Source organism: Choristoneura fumiferana, chromosome 19 (genome assembly GCF_025370935.1).
Source record: "Choristoneura fumiferana chromosome 19, NRCan_CFum_1, whole genome shotgun sequence".
NCBI classification, from domain to species: domain Eukaryota; kingdom Metazoa; phylum Arthropoda; class Insecta; order Lepidoptera; family Tortricidae; genus Choristoneura; species Choristoneura fumiferana.
In genome coordinates this window covers 3013422-3032181 of record NC_133490.1, presented here as the reverse complement: position 1 = coordinate 3032181, position 18760 = coordinate 3013422, and the positions used below count along the sequence as shown (strand labels likewise).

The 18760-nt window shown below is 37.4% G+C and overlaps 1 protein-coding gene across 1 annotated transcript; it reads right to left on the bottom strand.

Moving 5' to 3' along the window:
* Nucleotides 1-511: 511 nt before the first annotated feature.
* On the bottom strand, nt 512-18569 carry LOC141438596 (forkhead box protein P4-like). The gene is made up of 14 exons (XM_074102462.1): nt 18558-18569; nt 17254-17457; nt 16640-16751; nt 15931-16047; nt 15079-15187; nt 14422-14600; nt 13391-13468; nt 12459-12535; nt 11380-11481; nt 6676-6845; nt 5158-5233; nt 4422-4516; nt 3018-3157; nt 512-2575 (listed from the first exon to the last, which is right to left on the bottom strand). The coding sequence occupies exons 1-14, from the start codon at nt 18567-18569 to the stop codon at nt 2412-2414; spliced, it is 1635 nt and encodes a 544-aa protein (XP_073958563.1). The 3' UTR covers nt 512-2411.
* Between the last annotated feature and the right edge of the window lie 191 nt (nt 18570-18760).

Genomic DNA, 18760 nt, shown 5'->3' with positions numbered 1-18760 from the left:
TTTTTGGCTTACAATGTATCATTTGTAAAATTTTATATTTGTAACAAAAAAATAAATTCTTTTAATAATACCGTAGGTTTTTGAAATTCGCCTACATTCTCAACTCGTAACAAAACAATGGATATTGCAAATCAAGTAAGTAATTTTCATAGTTTAATTCTATTTGATTAACAACAAATTTCAATTCCTGTGTTCTGTGTCAATTTTCGATGTGTTAAAAACAATATTTGTACTTGACAGTGAAAAAATGTATGTTTAAACATCAAAATTAAACCACAACTGTTTCCACATTTGTTTTTAAGACGATGCCTTTCAACATAATGAAGTGGTAAGTGGGTCAATCAACTTTTTTACCCACATTAATCTGTCCGCGACATTTTTCAAACAATTGCAGATTTTTGTAAGTAAACATGTTTTTCTGTAATTTAATAATGGTGTATTTGAATACATGCCATCCTGCGTAAGTTCAACTATTAAACGTGAAATATCTTGTTGGAAGTACGATTTTTGGTAACGCAGGAGACGCCCAAAGTGTCGGTAAAATAGTTGATTGGCCCAAGTATACTTTTTTTGATAAAGCAATCGGTTTAGTTACAATTGTTGTTTTTACCTAAACAAAAATGTGTCAAATTACTTTTAACATGCCAGCATTTATTTTTCTACTTATTCAAGAATTATTGCAAAATGGAATATACATTTTACATACACATCAAATTACACTACTAGGTATTATAAGTAGGTGTACATACATAACTGTGATATGATTCAACCCTTCTTGAATTCACCAATAACTATCGAAGGTTCACAAAATGTTGTATAAAACGTAAATGCACAAGTACAAAATGCAAATAAAAAACAAACTTTCGTATCGTATTAGTACACAGTGAAAATTTTTACTACTAAAGTTTTTTTTTCTAAATTTTCTACAACATGAACGATTTAATATGCAATATTAAAGTATTATATAATAAGTGAACGTTTACACGTGTCTAGATTTACCTTTCATAACAATTTACACCTCATGACATTCATGATAAATATGTACAACCTAATTCTTACACTAGAAATAATTCCTCAGAACCTCCAAAGCTACAGCTCGAACAAAAAAGCTTACACTAAAATAAATCTTCAGATCATTTTCTTAATACGATTTAAAAATAAAATTTAAAAACAATTCCATGCGGGTACAACATAGTTTGCGTTAAGTAGCAAAATGAGCAAAAAAAGCACCGCTCACGGTCTCTCTTACAAAGTTACAAATAGCAAAGTCTAGTTACAACAATTTTCATGGCATAAATACATATATCGTACCTATTTAATATTGAGATTGTACCTTTTAGCTCAGAAAGTTTCTTTAGTCACATTTACATCAGGATCTTTTTTAAATTGTGATATTTACGATTATCTGATTTTTCCCGATTAAGTATCTGACGATCGCACATGTTTGCGAACGCTTGCGCAGGTTCTTAGCGATTTGTACTATAATATAACTATCGGTGAACCGGTTGTACTATCTATTTTATTCGGTACTTCGTCAACTAAATCTATAGTTGAAGTGGCGGGATACCTTAGCAATTTACATTATATCTGTTGTTTTTTGTAACCGGCAAGCAACATGGTTCATGAAAACATTTGAGACTTGTAACTTTATGTTATTTCCAAAGTTTTTTATTTTGGTTAAAGCAATCAAAATGTAAAGAACCAAAACGCTTAGCGTTAAATATTAAAACTTTATGTACCTTACGATCTCCTAACAGTCCAATACAACTACTTATTGTTCGTATTATTTGTATTTTACAAATAATGATTAAATACTTTTTAAATATTGATATGGACCTTTTAAGGTTATTTTATCGTTGAATTTTGATTATTTAGCGCAATTCGTTTCATCTAAAATTTCCTAACACTTACATTCTATAAATAGAAGACCTAATTTCTCAATTACCTTACCTAAAAAAACATAAAAAAATAAAACTTAGCATAGACACAAAATATAAACTATAATACTTCAAAGTACCCCGTTAAAACCGGGTCAGTTTAAAAATAAACAAAAAAATATTTGGTTACCTCTACTCACAGAATCCACGAGAGATCGTCCACAATATAAAAAAACCAACTATGAACACATGACACATTGTAAGACACGTCTAATAACTTGAAATAGAACTACACCCGTAAATATAAACTTGTATTACATACTGTGATTATGACTCTAAAGCCCACTTTTACGCAAGAAAGATTCTGCAAAATTGACCGCTTCAAACTCCTCGCATAATGCAATTTGCACGATATTTCTCGCAGTTCCAAACTGGTCTCAACACTGTATTTCACGACCAACTTCGCTTATTGCTTAATCGTCAAGAACATCACTGTTAATGTCTCCAACACTTGTTCTCGTCTCTTCGTTTCCTCTATTTATCAGATCTCTGCTCGTTGAGGGACAGGTTTTCGGCCTCGTCCTTTATGTGGGACACGGAGGGTCGGTACCGGTCCTCGGAGCGAGGGTAGTCGTCGTAAGGGCTGGTCTCGCCTGAACGGTTGCTCGACGACTCTTTTGTAGAGTTCGCGTAGTCTGCTGTGGAGGTTTGATAGTTTCAATGATTAAAGGTTAATGGGGTAGTATCCTAAAACAATCAATAAGTGCGTCAGTTATCAGAAAATAATTCTTTTGTAAATATAAACTACACTTTATTGATTAAAAAGTAGCCTTTGTCAGTCTCTGGCCCATAAACTATCTCTATTCCAAAAATCACGTACATACAAAAACACAAACACACTTTCGCATTTATAATATTAGTATGGATTAGCCATGGGACTAATTACTTAAGCTCACGTTTAGATATATTTGATAAAATTACTAAATTAAACGCTTCAACGCACTCACCTATGGAAAAGATCTTGCGTAAAGATCGAAACTAGTTGGAGCATTCCTGACTTATAATCGTGTGTTGAACGGTTAAATTAATTTAGTAATTTAGCCACGGGACTGTTATATTTTATTTATAATCGAGTTATACCTTTGTTAGAATAATCCGACGCTTGCATCTCGTTTTTGAGCGCGTAAATGTTTGGCTTGACGTCCTCGGAGGCGCTCAAGTCCTCAGCCTTCACGTCGTGCGAAGAGCTGCTGCCGTAGCCGTTCAACAGCGAAGGGCGACTGAAAAATACATTTTTGCTACAAAAAACTATTGACCATTTCCGTAGACCTTACTTACACTGTCAATCAATCTATGCATGGATGAAATTTGACTTGTAAGATATGACATTTTTTTCTACGGTGTAGAAAATGGTGAAATGAAATGAAAAAAACTTCATGCGAGGCGCACACATTACATACAAAGAAAACCGGCCAAGAGCGTGTCGGACACGCCCAAAATAGGGTTCCGTAGCCATTACGAAAAAAATAAGTAATATTTTTCTAAGGATTTCGTATTTTGTACGGAATCTTCCAAGTTTAGGTATATTTTATACTTTAGGCTGCTATTTACTCTTAAACTACTAATAATTCTCAAACAAACTTAGCCGTTATAGTTAAGCCTTAAGCCGCATTCACATTTGTCTGTCGTGTTGTGTCGCGACGCAACAGAACGGTATCAGTTTCATACATTTTATAAGGTTGCGTTCACATTTATCTGATGCAGTGTGTTGTGACGGCTTGCGTTGTGTCGCATCAAAGCTAGAGAGAGAGAGAGAGAGAGAGAGAGATCGAGAGACAGAGAGCATCACAATACAACACTTATCTGTCGTGTGTGTTGTGATTTAAATGTGAACGGAGCCATATAAAACGTATGAAACCGATACCGTTCTGATGCGTCACGACACAACACAACAGATAAATGTGAATCTTTACGCGGCACTCTGAATGCAGCCGTTGAGTTTGCGTCGGGTAGCACCGTCTGGCGGCGAAGGTCTTATGTATGCACCTTGATGGAAAAACGGAGGTATGTGGGCTTCCATAAAAGTGGGCATACCAACTAAAAACCATAATGTCTAAGTTCCGCCATGGCCATTGAGTGTAGACATTACGGATGTATGTATGTATGTAAATACTTTATTGTACATAAAACACAAAAATAATACAAACAGAAAACAAAATAAAAAGAGTACAAAAGCGAATTTATCCCTAAAAGGGAACTTTTCAAGCTAACCTAAACTGGAAAGGAAAACTCAAACATAGGCGAACAGTATTGTGAGATGTGTGAAGTGACTACCGAAACGTCTATTGCTGGCCACGGATGGAGCTCAACTCAGCGATATCGTGTGTAGGGTGGCACCTCTTAGCCTGATTAGGCACTTTTAGTCAACTTCTAGGAGCTCGGTACAATAAAAATAACGTAGAAGCGGAAATCGAAACCCGGACCGATCTCTGTCTGCCCAGGCTCTCTAAAAACTATTAAAAGGTATAATTTGACATAAAATACCTGTAATCATCGTGCGAGGAGGGATACTCCTCAGCGCCTTGCATCATGTGATCTTCACTGGACATGTATGACAAATTGCATTCTTCCATCATGCCCTGCAAAGACATCAATTAATTTAAAAAAAGTTCATTGTCAGAAAATAAATTTGGTAAATGTCTCATGTGTTGTTGTTGTCAAGAGTCATTGTATTGTATTTTATTGTATTGTGCTTTATTAAAAGAATGCACGGTTCCCGGGAATAGTGGCAATTGTCAAGAGCTATACAAAAGTATGGAGGAGCACGATGGTGATGATTATGATGATGATGATCATGATGATGATGATGACGACGATCCGACCGATTTCGGCCATTATGACCACTTCGATTCCTATTTATTTGATTGGAGCACGATGATGATGATGATGATGCCCATGATGACGATCCGACCGATTTCAGCCATGGTGACCACTTCGATTCCTACTTATTTGATTGGAACACGATGATGATGATGAGGATGATGACGACAATCCGACCGATTTCAGCCATGGTGACCACTTCAATTCCTAATTATTTGATTTGCGCTCATGGCTTGGATAACCGTAGGCAGCGCTCTACGCTACTTTCCCTGGCGTGAGGGGTGCCGTGCGCTGCACTCGATCACTAAAGGTGAGCGACCATTATTTATTTTTTATACGAATGTTGCAAGTGAAATAAAAGATTAAAAAAGCTAGTACTCGTAGAGGGACAGGCGCTTACCTGGAGGTTCCGTTTGAGAGCTTCGCTGTAGCCATGAGGACTGGTCATCATGGGAGGGCTCTGTGCACCCATAAACCTGTCAAATTGACACTCAATGAAACACTGGCTCTTTCTCCCAAAGTAAAAGTAAAAGAACAAAAAATCAGTTACTAATGTCCAAATTTACATTAAACTTTTTTGAATGATTCTATTATTGAAAACCAAAATGTTAAAGTAAATAATAAGTTACCCCCGGCCACTTCAGACCTCTTCTTGTGTGATCATTAGTCACACATTACAATTTATACGAGTGTACAGGTGTGAATGTGTAAATTTGTGAAGTGTCGAATTTTGAATCTCAACGTCCAATTCGTCTGTGATAGTGATTCCGTGTTGATGTGTGTGAGTGTGTGAGAGAAAGATAAATAGAATAAAATATTGAAAGATAAAAAAGTTAATAAAATGCAAGCTGGTTAGAAAAGAGATAAAGATTAAAATACCATGCGACAAGAATGCATAAGCAAAGCGAAAGAAGCCGAGACAGACCTTATGCTACTACGAAATGGGGATAAACATGCTGATGAGATAATGGATATTAAAGAAGATAAAGATTTCTACAATCTTACTTGGGTATCCAACGACGATCCTTCGTTTACAATTCGTTTATAACATGCAGAATATCATCGGAATAAACATCGTTTTAATACTTATTTTTGTAATGGTATTCAATAAAATTAAAAAATATCGGAAATTACAGTAGCAACATATGGATTAAGCTAATTATTAGACAAGTCATATAATATCGTGATGTTAAAAACTATAGCAAAACAATCGGTTATAGCTTTGCACTCTAGGAGTCTAATAATTTTCGTATGTGCTAATATATCTTCATTTCATTTTGTATTATTGAAATTAAAGTATTTGCAAGTGATGTAAGAAATATCAGCACATACAATAATATATTTGGTTGAACTATATTATATCGGAACAATCACGTGTCTCTAGTAAAAGTAATATTCTAACATGACAGGTTAATTAATCTAAAGCTTTACAGTGAAACACTTTACATAATGATCATGAACATCAATCTAAATGGAAAATCAAAAATTATCGTACCATTATTATTAAAGATAATTTTCGAAAATTCCACAAGAATTCTAATGTTTTGGACGCGATCGCCCAACGATTTCACATTTTAATTATTGACATGAATAAATATAAAATACAGGCTTCCAGACCTTCACTAAAAATAGATTCAATCGCAGTTAATTTAATTTTGAATGATAGCTTTTTTCAAAATGAAGACAGCTCTGTTGATCCAGCAATTTTCAATGACTAAGATACTGAAGTAGTTAAGTCAGCCAGTAACAGGTGTAGTCACGGAGTAGGAAGGTTATTAAATGAACATCCGTAAAGTAGCACTTGATGCAATAAATTAGAATTTGGTGAAGCTTAAAAAATTGCTGAATCTCAAAGAAAAAAGCTATCGCCTATCCCGTTCGTTGGACGGTCGCAGCTTGTATGCGGTCGCGTCCTTACTGTGGGGGCGCGGCATTGGGTCCCGGCGCCGGGTCGTACTTCCTCGGCCGGCCTCGGCTCAGGTGCCGACGCTTCACGAACTCAGCGTCGTCCACCATCCAGAAAGAGCCGAAGTCATCCTCGTATCGCACGAAACATTTGTGCAGAGACAGGTTCGTCCGGATTGCGTTCTACAAGTCAACCCGATTAGTAGCTGACATTATCGACATTGACCACCCGAGGGTGAGCAAAGCCATCTGAAAAAATTATTACTTAACACTTAAAATTAAGTATAACGCCCCCATCGAGCATTCAGTCAGCGATGGAAACGCGTCAGATCGTCGTGGAGAAACGATTGTCATGCAGGATGTCAAGAGACCCCGGGAGGAAATGACGGGAGCGAGGTTAATAGGCAAGCGAGAAACTGTTACCACCGTTGCGCTGAAACCCACAATCACACAAACAAACCCTAAATACGAATAAAATGTACATGATCTCACATTTCGTAGCCGTATAACCGATGAAGCTTCTAGCGATTCAAATGAATTAATAACAAAATCTTTAAATTTGCAAATCGGTTGTAATGCTACTTACAAAAATGATTTAAAATTAACTACACAAATAATTACAGATCCAAATCTGAAACGAGACAAAACGTTTATTTACACAAAAAGAGTTAAGTATCTCTAGGTTAGATAGAAAATATTTAGAAGATTAAAATGTTAGATTCCAAAAACTGTTGAGTGTTCCCAGTGCGTTTTGTGTTTCAAGTGTGAGAAACTGCGTTATGTGAACTGTGGTGTGTGTTGAAATTATTGAGAAGTGATTTTAGTGAAATGTAGCTTTCGATTATTTTGAAATGTCTTCCAAATTCATAAATGAGCTTGTCTTACGAATACTTCTAGCTTAGCTATGGCATCACTAGAAGTATTTAAGCCAGATAATAATATTAGGACATTGTGATCGTGTTTAGTGTATTGTGTCTTTGAAATGCAAACCTATGTTTGTTTTGTAATTTTCTTTCAAATATATAGAATACGGTATTTGACAACTCCTGATTTTGCCATATCTTAATATTATTATTAAAATATAGATATACAGATAGTGTTTAGCGAAGAGAAATTTAAATCGGTTGAAAATTGGATTTATAGTGATTTTTTGAAAAATCTATATACCTGTCTCTTTCTCAAACGCTTTTCTCTATGCAGCAAGTATGGCGGTACTGGCGTGTGACTCACATGCCAGTATGTCTTTCTCTGTCTAATCTTGAATTTCAAACCTGTATAACTTTGTTATTTGTAAAGGTAGCTTAAAAATTGTTTTTCTATTCGATATTCGGCATTGTGTAGTTGTAATTTATAAAACATATACAAAATAGTCAAATACCGTATTTAACTTTAAATCTTAAATCTATTAGCAGTTGATAGACATCATTCAGTCAATTTCAATAACTGTTTTAATTTGAAAAGAGTATTCTAATTTCTGTATCGTATATTTGGTTTCTGAAATATAGTCTATTGAAGATTTGTGTAATTTCGTTGGAGATTTATGTAATCCAGTGTAGTTGTAGTTCAGTGTGATTTTGTTAGTCAATATTGCATTTGTGAGTTCATGTTGTGTCATAATGTATCATGATGTTATTGTTAACAATTGTGATATCTGTGTCGTATGTAGGTACTTTCGTGTTTAATGTTTTGTGAGTGTCGTCATTTATGAGTGGTAATTAAGTACTAAGTAAAGATCAGGATTATCATTAAATAATTGTAAATTATATTATTTGTATTGTGTATTGTTGTTGTTGTGTATGTTTGCGGCATGACATTATTTATTTTATTTCTTTATTTGTGATTCATGATTTGTTCAGTACCTACCTAAGCGTTCTAAGACTTTCAGCTGTTCACAACAGGTTGTTTTTGGAACAAGAGTTTTTAAGGAAGTGTGTTAGCGTTTCGGCAATTATTAGTTATTTGTGCAGTGTTATATTATAATTATTGTGATAATTAGAAATAATTCGAAAAACTCTGTGTAAAACTTAATCTTGTGGGTATTATATAGCATCCTGCGTCCGAGTCATTTGTAAAAGTGGAATAGCGTCTTGTCTAAAAGTGTACCCATCATGATCAAACGTATATAAATAATTACAAAAACGCCTAATCGGAGTAATTAATGAGAGTTTAAGTAGTAGAAGTGTACATGTCGAAGAACTCTATGTCAAAATATGCCTCAATTTTTAACGATTTCGAAGACATGACCATAATAAGATGTATCAGTGTCTATTTAAGCGGTTTATGTACATTTAGCATAAACATTTCTAAATGAGATCCTAATATCAATTTTGAGTCTAAAGTAGTTTTAAATAATATTAGTGTCTTCTTAGTGAGCTCTGTCAACGCATAACAGTCTATAACACTTACGTGTCTGATATATTTTATTATTTATTTATCCATGTGAGTCGGTGTTTTTTGTAGGATACAGTGTCAATTGTAGGTAATTTGCGAATGTGTAAAATTTCATACCACAAAGTGTGTAACTGTAGTTTATAATAATTATTTTTGAATTGATGTTTTTCGCAATCGTGTATTAGTGTGCTTGTTGTTTGAGTTAAGTACTCGTATAATAGGTTAAGTATAATATCATCCATAGTACCAAACGTGTAAAAAATGGTTACTTTCTAAGTAACCCCAAAGAACCTCTCGTATCCGTGTCAGTGGTCTGTGTAACCGTGTATCCTGTGTATCGTTGTAATGGTCTGTTTAAATGTGTAATACACGAAGCATCGGTCATGAAGTCAGGGTCTGTTCCCGCGTGTAGCCATGAGTATAAAGGGCCGTTTATAAAATTCTACTCAAAATCATGTAACAGTGTCCAAATAGTCCAAATTAACATGTAACACACAGCAAAGCAGTGAAAGAGTCGGAAAATGTGCAGTTACCCTACATTTTGTGTCATTGTTTTTTGTAACCATGTATCAGAGTAAGTTGTCTGTAAAATGTAATAGTCCATAGGGCTCATTGTGTTCAGTGACGTTGATATTTATCCGAAGACGAAGTCTTCTGTTGTCATCAGTGTCAAAATCGTCAGTGTAATTGTATGCCAGTGACCTGTGTTGGTGTGTAGACGTAAAAACATTTAGAAATTAGAGACTAAGAATGAATCCCACGGAACCTTATGTATCTGTGTCAGTGATCTTTGTAACTGTGTATCCTTCCGTGTATATGTGTAGTGGTTTGTGTTTTTGTGTAATCGTGTATCGTCGTCCTGTATAACAAAGTCGTCTGTGTTACTGTGTATTGGTATGAGTGCTCTGTGTATCCTTGTAGTGGTCTGTGTAACTGTGTAATCGTGTATCGTCGTCCTATGTAACAAAGTCGTCCATGTTACTGTGTATTGGTATGAGTGCTCTGTGTATCCGTGTAGTCTGTGTAACTGTGTAATCGTGTATCGTCGTCCTGTGTAACAAAGTCGTCCATGTTACAGTGTAATAGTATGAGTGCTCTGTGTATCCGTGTAGTCTGTGTAACTGTGTAATCCACAAAGAATTGGTCATGAAGCCGGGGTCCGTACCCCGCGTGTATGGGCGGCGGCGGCGCGTGCGCGGCCCTCTGCGGCCGCCGCTTGTAGAACTCCACTTCGTCGACGGTCCAGACCGCCCCTTTCACATTCTCGACTCGCATGAAGCACTTGTGGAGCGACAGGTTGTGACGCACTGCGTTCTGTTGTACTATACTAGTTTATATTTGGTCGCGGGTTATGACTATCTGATGACCATGGTTTATTGCTTTTTTTTTAATACAAAGGCAACTACGAGTATACAGGGATAAGTATCAAAATGTCGTCAAGGTCGCCACATTCTTCCTAATTGTCAAATTTATGGCATTATCTTCAGTCTACATAGGTCTTCAGAAAGAGATGCCTTGAGCTGTAGTTCCCACGTGGACACCGTGCAAATTGGGAACTTCAAGCACACATTTGAAATACTTTTCAGGTTAGCTTTTTAGGGGCATTTTTAGCGTGAAGCTGATAAATACGACAATAGAGTAGATTGTGGCTATTTCACTTATTCATTCATTAATTTGTTCATTAGCTTTCTATTCCACATTATCGCGCTGCAGATAAACTTCTGCATGAAGCAATAAATCATCGTCATCAGTATTAAACCTTAACATACCTAGGAATAACATTGATTTTATCAGTAAAGTCATCAATTTTTCAATTGAGCATAACATTAGCATTAATAAATAATTCCCAACGGAACCAACCACCAAACATTTAAAATTATTCTTCGTCAATGTGATTTTGTTGGAAACTATTTAGTAAACACATTTAATACTTACTTATAAAAAAAATATACTATACTTTTCCAAATACCTTTCTGTGAGACTCTTCATCAGGATATGAATAATTAATTAAATTCATTTTTGATTAGCTTCATATCATATCGTACAATCGTATAGTACAATTGCATTGTGATACGATTTTCACATTTCTTTGAGTTTTTTGAAGTAAGGCAAACGTACAGTCGCCGTGAGATATTTCGGAGCCGCCGAGGTGGTCAAAAATATCGGAACATGCACTTTATTTTCAAAGAATTAGAGTTCAAGTTTCGATACTTTTGATTACCTTAGCCGCTTCGAAACATCTGATGGCGATTGTGTCTCCCGCAACACTGGAGGTATTACAAATGCCTTGCCGACCTAAAGAGCTGAGATAAAAGCTACAACGTACCTTCCACGTGGCTGCGTTGCGGCGGAAGTAGCAGAAGGTGGTTTGGAACCAGTTGTAGATCTCGTTCAGCGTCAGCTGCTTATCTGGAGACTCTATGATGGACTGGAAATATAAAAAAAAAACATTATTAACAACTTTACTTTTCATCATGATATCAGCCGTAGGCGTATCACTGTTGAACATAGGCCTCCCCCATAGATCTCCAGTTACTTCGGTTGGAAGCGTCCTGCACCCACCGTGAACCCGTTAATAAAGTCATCCGTGCATCTCGTTGGTGTGCGCTTGCAGATTCCCGATCTCGATTCGAAAACATTTCAGCCCCAACGGCCATCTGTTCCTATATGGCCAACCCACTACCACTTCAACGAGCCTAATTTTAGATACCAATTACCTAATAAGGTTTTCTGTCTGTCCATATTTCAAATCGCTCCGGTTATTAGAGGTAGGTCAAATTCAACTGATTTGAAAACAACTTACATGCACATAAATTACGAATATTAGAAGTTAAATATAAGTTTGTAAGAGCCTTAGTAAAACAGAGACATTGATTATTTGATGTTTGATAATGTTAGTTTAAAGGATGATGATGCGGCTTCATGAGAAGCTCTGACGTTACGCTATGACGTTGAAACCGAATTAGAAAAACAAAGACACACTTATGTCTAAGACAAATTAGATAGGCTAATTAACTAAAAGATTTAAAACGTTGAATCTGATAAGGAACCTTGCGGTCCAGACAAAAAAGACGAACTGCAAATATATGCAATTTTAATACATAATAATGTATACACATAAAAGAAGAAGCTGATTGAATGAATATAATATGACAAACTGACTGACTGACATTTCAACATCTGGGTTAAATGACGTTAAAATTTGCACACGTTTTCTTTTCTTTATTTAAGCGAGAGTTAAGATCGGGTTTTTGGAATTCTACTCCAAAAAAGGTAAAATATGGGATGGGATGACATGTTGCACAGTAGTTACGGAAACAAGAAGGAGAGAGTCAACTCTCATTTATTTCGGTGCGGATGAAGTCGCGGATAAAGGTAGTTAATAATTAATTATGATATACAAACCTGACGAATGAGCGAAGCGTATGTAAACGGAGGCCGCACATCAGCGGTCTTATAAAACTCGCGGTTGCGTTGAATCTCTGTAAAAAAAGTCCAAAATGTTAGTGACGTTAATGTAAAAAACATTGATAATATCCGAGTTATTTTTAATAAAATAGGTACAATAGACACGGTACCTCACGGGAGAATCAATTTAGTTGAATTTGTCAAAAACAACGAAGATGCGTATACATTATAAAGAATAAACTAAAAAGAAGAAGCCGCAACAAAACGCATGCTTCAATCTTGCGTTCAGGCGTCAGCTGTTTTCAGAACAGAAAACTAAATAAATAATGATTACCTAAAGACTGAAATTGTAATACTGTTTTACCTTGTTGCACGTCTAATCCAGCTCGTTCGAGCATGTATGGCAGACCTTACAGACAGAAATGATCCTCATTCAATTTATAACAGTTAAATTTACTAACGTGTCCTTTTTTATGGAGGGAAAGGAGCATGAGATGTACAAATTGTATTTGTTGTGCATATAATTTCAATGAACAAAGATGTTGAAGGCATCAATGAATTTAAATGTCTAAGCTTGGATTTACATAAAATAGATCCAGAATAATTCGATCAGTAACTAAGTGAATCTAAATGACCTCCGGCTAATATTTTTCATTTAAGGTGTCGTTATGTTTTGGATGTTTTGCATTTTTAATAACTAAAAAATGTAGTCAAACATTTGGTGATACCTTTTTGTAATGTTTCATCGATTAAACCTGTACTTCGGATCTAATTTGCAGTATTCTAAATGAGTCAGTACGGTGCGTATTCAGGCACAGAAATTACAACAACAATGCCAAGTTTTGGTTTCTAGGGCACATTGTTAAGGGACTTGCTGGGTGTAGGCACTTTTATAGCGTAAATAAGTGGGGGTTCTCTTGTAGACTTACCACCAGCTATAGTGACGCCTGATTTATCGGAGACACGACGTCGAACTGGGCCTGGAGATGCACCCTCATTGGTAGCTCCTGAAATAAGTACATTATTAATGTTACTATGGGTGAGAACTATAAAAATCCCTCTTGCATGTAACTCGTAACGTGTGCCTATGGAGAAGTTGGGGTTTCAAATTAGAAAAACGATTTATTTAAGTTCCATAATAGTTTGTTCTGTTAGTGTTCAGAATCATCTTCTGTCTTTATACACCCCAATGCTGGGCATAGGCCTCCTATCAGATTGAGAGGGCTTTAGCTGTTTTCAGTATAAGCGAAGTGGGGGTTGAGAAAGTTACCACCAGGTCATACCCAGATGTCAAAAGACTGGTGGAAGGTAAGGATTTTTTTGAGGGATAAGTTCGCCTTTGTACTATGTTTTATGTAATACTAGCTTAAGGCCGCGACTTCGTCTGCGCGGATCTAGGTTATCGCGCGGTGGCGCCCTCTACCGGAATAAAAGGTATCCTATGTTGATCCTTGGGGTTCAAAATATCTATATACCAAATTTCATCAAAATCGGTTCAGTGGTTTCGACGTGAAAGCGTAACAGACAGACAGACAGACAGACAGACAGACAGACAGACAGACAGACAGAGTTACTTTCGCATTTATAATATTAGTAGGGAAGTAGGGATTTTCATATGTTTTACGTACAATAAAGAGTTATGCAATACAATAAATACTTTCAGATTATGATGATGATAAAAATAAAGTTACCGTGCGAGTGCTTGGGCTGGCATCACCAGTTAGTACGACGATGACGATAATGATCATAATTATGGTGAATATGATGGTGATGGTAATGATGATAATGACGATAACAATAACGACATTGACGACTATGTTGATGTTGATGAGGATGATGATCATTTTGATGACTACGAAGACGACAATAACAATGATGTTGTTGTTTCTGTTGAAGATGATGACAATTATGACGGTGTTGTTGTTGGTGATATTACTATCACCATGATGCTGACAGTTACCGTGTGGGTGCTTGGGCGGGTGGTGGCCGGAGTCCCTGGCGGCGTGCAGATGGCGCATCATGGCGGCGAGGCGGTCGCGCTCGCGGCGCAGCTGCAGTTCCAGCTGCGCCACCACTTGCATCTGCACGCGCGCCTGCGCAGCAGACCGGTCGTCCAGGGTATGCGCCGCTTCCAGGTGCCTGTAGAAAGACAAATGGAAAGGGCTTATACTTGGTTTAATGGCCATCAAATCAACAGACCAAATGGTGCTTTCCTAAGCCAAAAGACGACAAATGAAAAGGGCTTATACTTGGAGGCCAGCAACAGACCAATGACGGTGCCCCTTAAGCCAAAAGGTGCAACTTATCTAAAAAAAAAAACAACATTTCCGTGTTATCGATACTACTGTACTGTAGTAGCTTAAGACATTCTGCATCACATGGTATGAATAACTCAAGTGTTTTTTGAGATAGCGCCTTTTTGCTTAGGAGGGCAGAATGACTCTCCTTGAGTCGTTGGTAGTCATATGCGGTGGTGATCATACTTATCAGATTAACCTCCTGCTTTTTAACAGATATTAAGATTTTTCAAAAAGTAAAATATTGGCGCGAGGTGCCATCTATCGCAACTATCAGAAGTCAAGATCTTGTAAATGTCAGGTCGATCTGAAGGTCTTACTTGAGGAATGCCTGGTAGTCATCGGCGAGCGCGTCGCAGCCCGGCCATTTGCAGACGCCGCGCCCGAACAGCGGGTGCTCCTCCATCTCGCTGCCCCACAGCATCAGACCTGCGTAATACCATCAGCATCAATCAGAAGACATCTACTGTTGAACAAAAGCCTCGCCTTTAGAACGCCACGAAGAATGCCCGCTACTATCGGGGTGGCGTCGGCGGCTTTGATAAGTATGCATCTATCCATAATGTTTCATATTTATGCATCCTAAGTAGGTATTTGACATTTTGACGATCAGGGCCCCAAAGGACTCAAGCTGAAACATTATCTTAGTGAAATAACAGTTTTATAGTTTCATGCTATTCAGTTTGCATGAGATGCTGTGGTGGTCGTGTACCTCTGTGAGGGGTGGATAAGGGTACGTGAAATAATATTAAGCGACGTAGCGACAGATAAACCAGGTATACTTTTTGTTCGCTTCTTTTGTATATTTTTGAATAAATAAATATGATATGAAATAACCAAAACAGATTAGTTCCTTATCCTGAAGGTTTTATACCTACTTTCATGATTTTTATACACAACTTTTTCAACACCCGGGATTTATCACTTAACGAGTAATAATTTCCTCGACGTTCAGACAAGTTAATCCCTTAATAGTGCTTTTAAATGAGCATCTTGGTACCTACGTGAGACTTGATACTTTTTTTGTAAGAGTGATCTTCATGCAACGTAATGAAGACCATGATAACATTCCCCAAAAATGGATTTTTTAATTAACTTTCATGAGCATTCAATTGAATTCTAGGATTCCAACTATGAGCAAAGACGGGTGAAGGTTAGTTATAATAGCAGACCTGGTGGAGCATTGGGCGGTACGGAGAGCGGCCCGTGCATGAGGTACTGGCGCTGCACCGCTTGCAGCTGTTGCACGAGCTGCTGCTGCTGGGCGCCCAGCTGTGCGCCCAGGGATCCTGCGGGCATCATGCCAGTGATAAGTATTGGAACTTCTTCCAACACTTCACAACAGTGGTAGTGGGTGGAACTCTTCGGTAGCTACAGCGTTGGCATAGGCAGCCAGTAGTTTGCGCCGCATTACAACAGGCCAACAGGGTAGGCAGCGCTAGTGCTGCCTGACCTGCTGCCTACTCAATGCACGCTATAGGTTATAAGTAAAAACAAAACAGGACTTAAAAAGAAAACATATTACTATCCGCAAGTGACGTGCGTCGCCTCTAAAAGCACTCGAGTCAGTTTTTATTGGCACGAATCAGAATTTCATCTTACCTATAAAGAGAATGAGACAAGGTGCGGGGTGAAAGACAGGATGGGCAATCAGAATTGAGAAAACTCTGAAAAATAGCCCGTTTTAGTATAAATTAGTTGAACTGCAATAGCCTCTGCTCTGGCGTCATCTGTTTTACCGGATAAATATCATTTGAGGATATTCAAGGCCAGAGTGACAAGGCTGTTACTGAATCAGTAGCTACGTCTTCGGATTCATCTGCATGTAGCATCATATGAGATAGTCAATTGCTGGTTAGTGTAAGAGTTAAAGAAGCTTACCAGGAGAAGCATCAGGAGGTGGAAGATGCGATTGTGACAACAGGTTCAGGTTAATCTGGTCTTGCAGCCGAGACTGCTCCAGTTGTCGCTTAGCTGCCTCCGAGGACATGTGCTATTGTGAAAAATTAAAAGAATAAATGAATGATAGCAGAATGAACGTTTCATTTCCGGATTCGAAGGGCAGCTACAAAAAGTGACCTTTTTATGCCTTTATTTAGCTTCTCATCGTAAATAGTTGCTTTCAGAAATCACTTAGAAGTTCATTCTGGCTAAAAGCTGACACAAGACCTCTAGAAAGAGTCTTCTCTCGTTTCCTTTTGGATGTAAAGTTGGTGGCACAGTCCATGTTTCATTAGCATCTTAATTTTCAAACGCTGATCAAACAATTTCAGTTAAAAAGCGGCACAAAGTTCTACTAAAAATGTTGCTGAAAAAGTATTTTTTCATGACCTACATGAAATATAAAGCTGCAAGTGCTTTAAGCATGACGTGCATTGGGTCGATTCCAGGGTAGGCAGGTTAATAGTTTACGCCGCAGCAGCGCACCACCAGCACTGCCTGCCCTGCTGTCTACTCAATGCACGCCATGCTTTTGTAATAAAGACTTTTCTCACCTGCTTCTGCATCTGATGCTGGTGGAACAGCCTCTGCTTCATCAACGCTTGGAGCTGCGAGTGCTGGTCGAGGAGCTGCATCGCCAGTAGATCCGGCGCCACCAAAGGCAGCGGGGAGCGCGCGCCCGCAGCGCTGCCGGCTGGCGAGACCGGCGCGGGTGACGAATGGGCTGATCCCGCATTTGGGGACGTCGGGGCTGATGCCTGGGGAGATTAGGCGAGTTAATAACGCTCAAAGTCGAAATCAAAGTCAAAATATCTTTATCCAGTTTTGGGTATAAGTATAACAAGCATTTTATAAATGTCCAAAAACCTCCCACCAGTTCGGAAAACTCTACTCAAAACTATCGCTATAGAAACTTTTTTTTGCGGCCTGAGGTCATGCACCAAGGCTTATAAGAGTCACTCCGAATGCTACATTTTTTCATGCTTTTTTTCAGGACCGTTGCTGTTGATTGCTTCTACAATTGATCATAAAGAGGGGGGGAAGCGGAAGCATTTGGTATCGGAGTACCTAGTACATACTTAATTACTGCTATAGGTAGAGTCATTCACGATGACGCGTGCCGTGGTTCTTATTACAATGTTATTAATGTCAAACTTAGTCTTAAAGGTCCTATTACAGGGCGCGCAATGCAATTGACCACTATCATTATACGTGTAAGTGTAGGAAGGTCTCGGGCGGGTCTTTATAGTAAGACGTTTGGCATCCAGGTGTTCCAAGCGATGCGTCTCAAAATTTGCAACAGCCTTATTTACAGAGCTGCGCCATTCCAGTCTCTGCTTCGCGAGATCTTTTCAGCTTTGCCAGCCATATTCGGGCACATAATAAACAAGCCTAAAGGTTCGCCTTTGTCGGACACGACATGGAGGACATCATCATTAATGTCTAATTTTGACAAAATCACGCGTCTTCGTGGATGGCACCAGGTTTACTAATGTAAACTTTCTTAAGTTAATAATGAAGTTTTTTGATCTCTCTTATGTGTTACGTCAACGTTATTTGCCAATTTTTTACAATTTTACAATTTGACCTTTAAAACTGAATGTGAAAATGACTGAAATTCGATTTAGCCAAAAAGTTAAATACCAGGTAGTTTCTATTTCTATCTTTATCAAATCAAAATCAAATCAAATCAAAATAATTTATTTTCGGATAACTAAGTAGATCCAAGTATTGTTAGTTTATACAATATTATTATGAGACTATGGTAGTAAGCTGATAAAATATACTATTATATTAATTACTTAATCAAATTACCTACATTAATTTCCATGACATTCATGAACAACTAATTAATTACATTCAGTTTCATTTCAAATTATACATCACATCCAATTAATTAACTGTCTGTCTATGTCAAACCAAATAAATTCAAATTAATTAAATCAAAGTCACATTTCATTACATTACAAATTACACAATAATATTAATAACTAAATGTTATTTCTTTATGAGCCGCATGGTCCAAGTTAACGGAAATCAAGAAAAAATTAAGCTGTATTT

Bases quoted from the DNA above. Each gene is read 5' to 3' on its own strand.
- LOC141438596 (XM_074102462.1), bottom strand. The intron at 14,601-15,078 runs GTAAGACCTTCA...GTCTTTCTACAG, and splicing joins GACTACCAGGCATTCCTCAA to GCACCTGGAAGCGGCGCATA. The intron at 12,536-13,390 runs GTAAGTCTACAA...CTTTTTTTACAG, and splicing joins AGGCGTCACTATAGCTGGTG to AGATTCAACGCAACCGCGAG.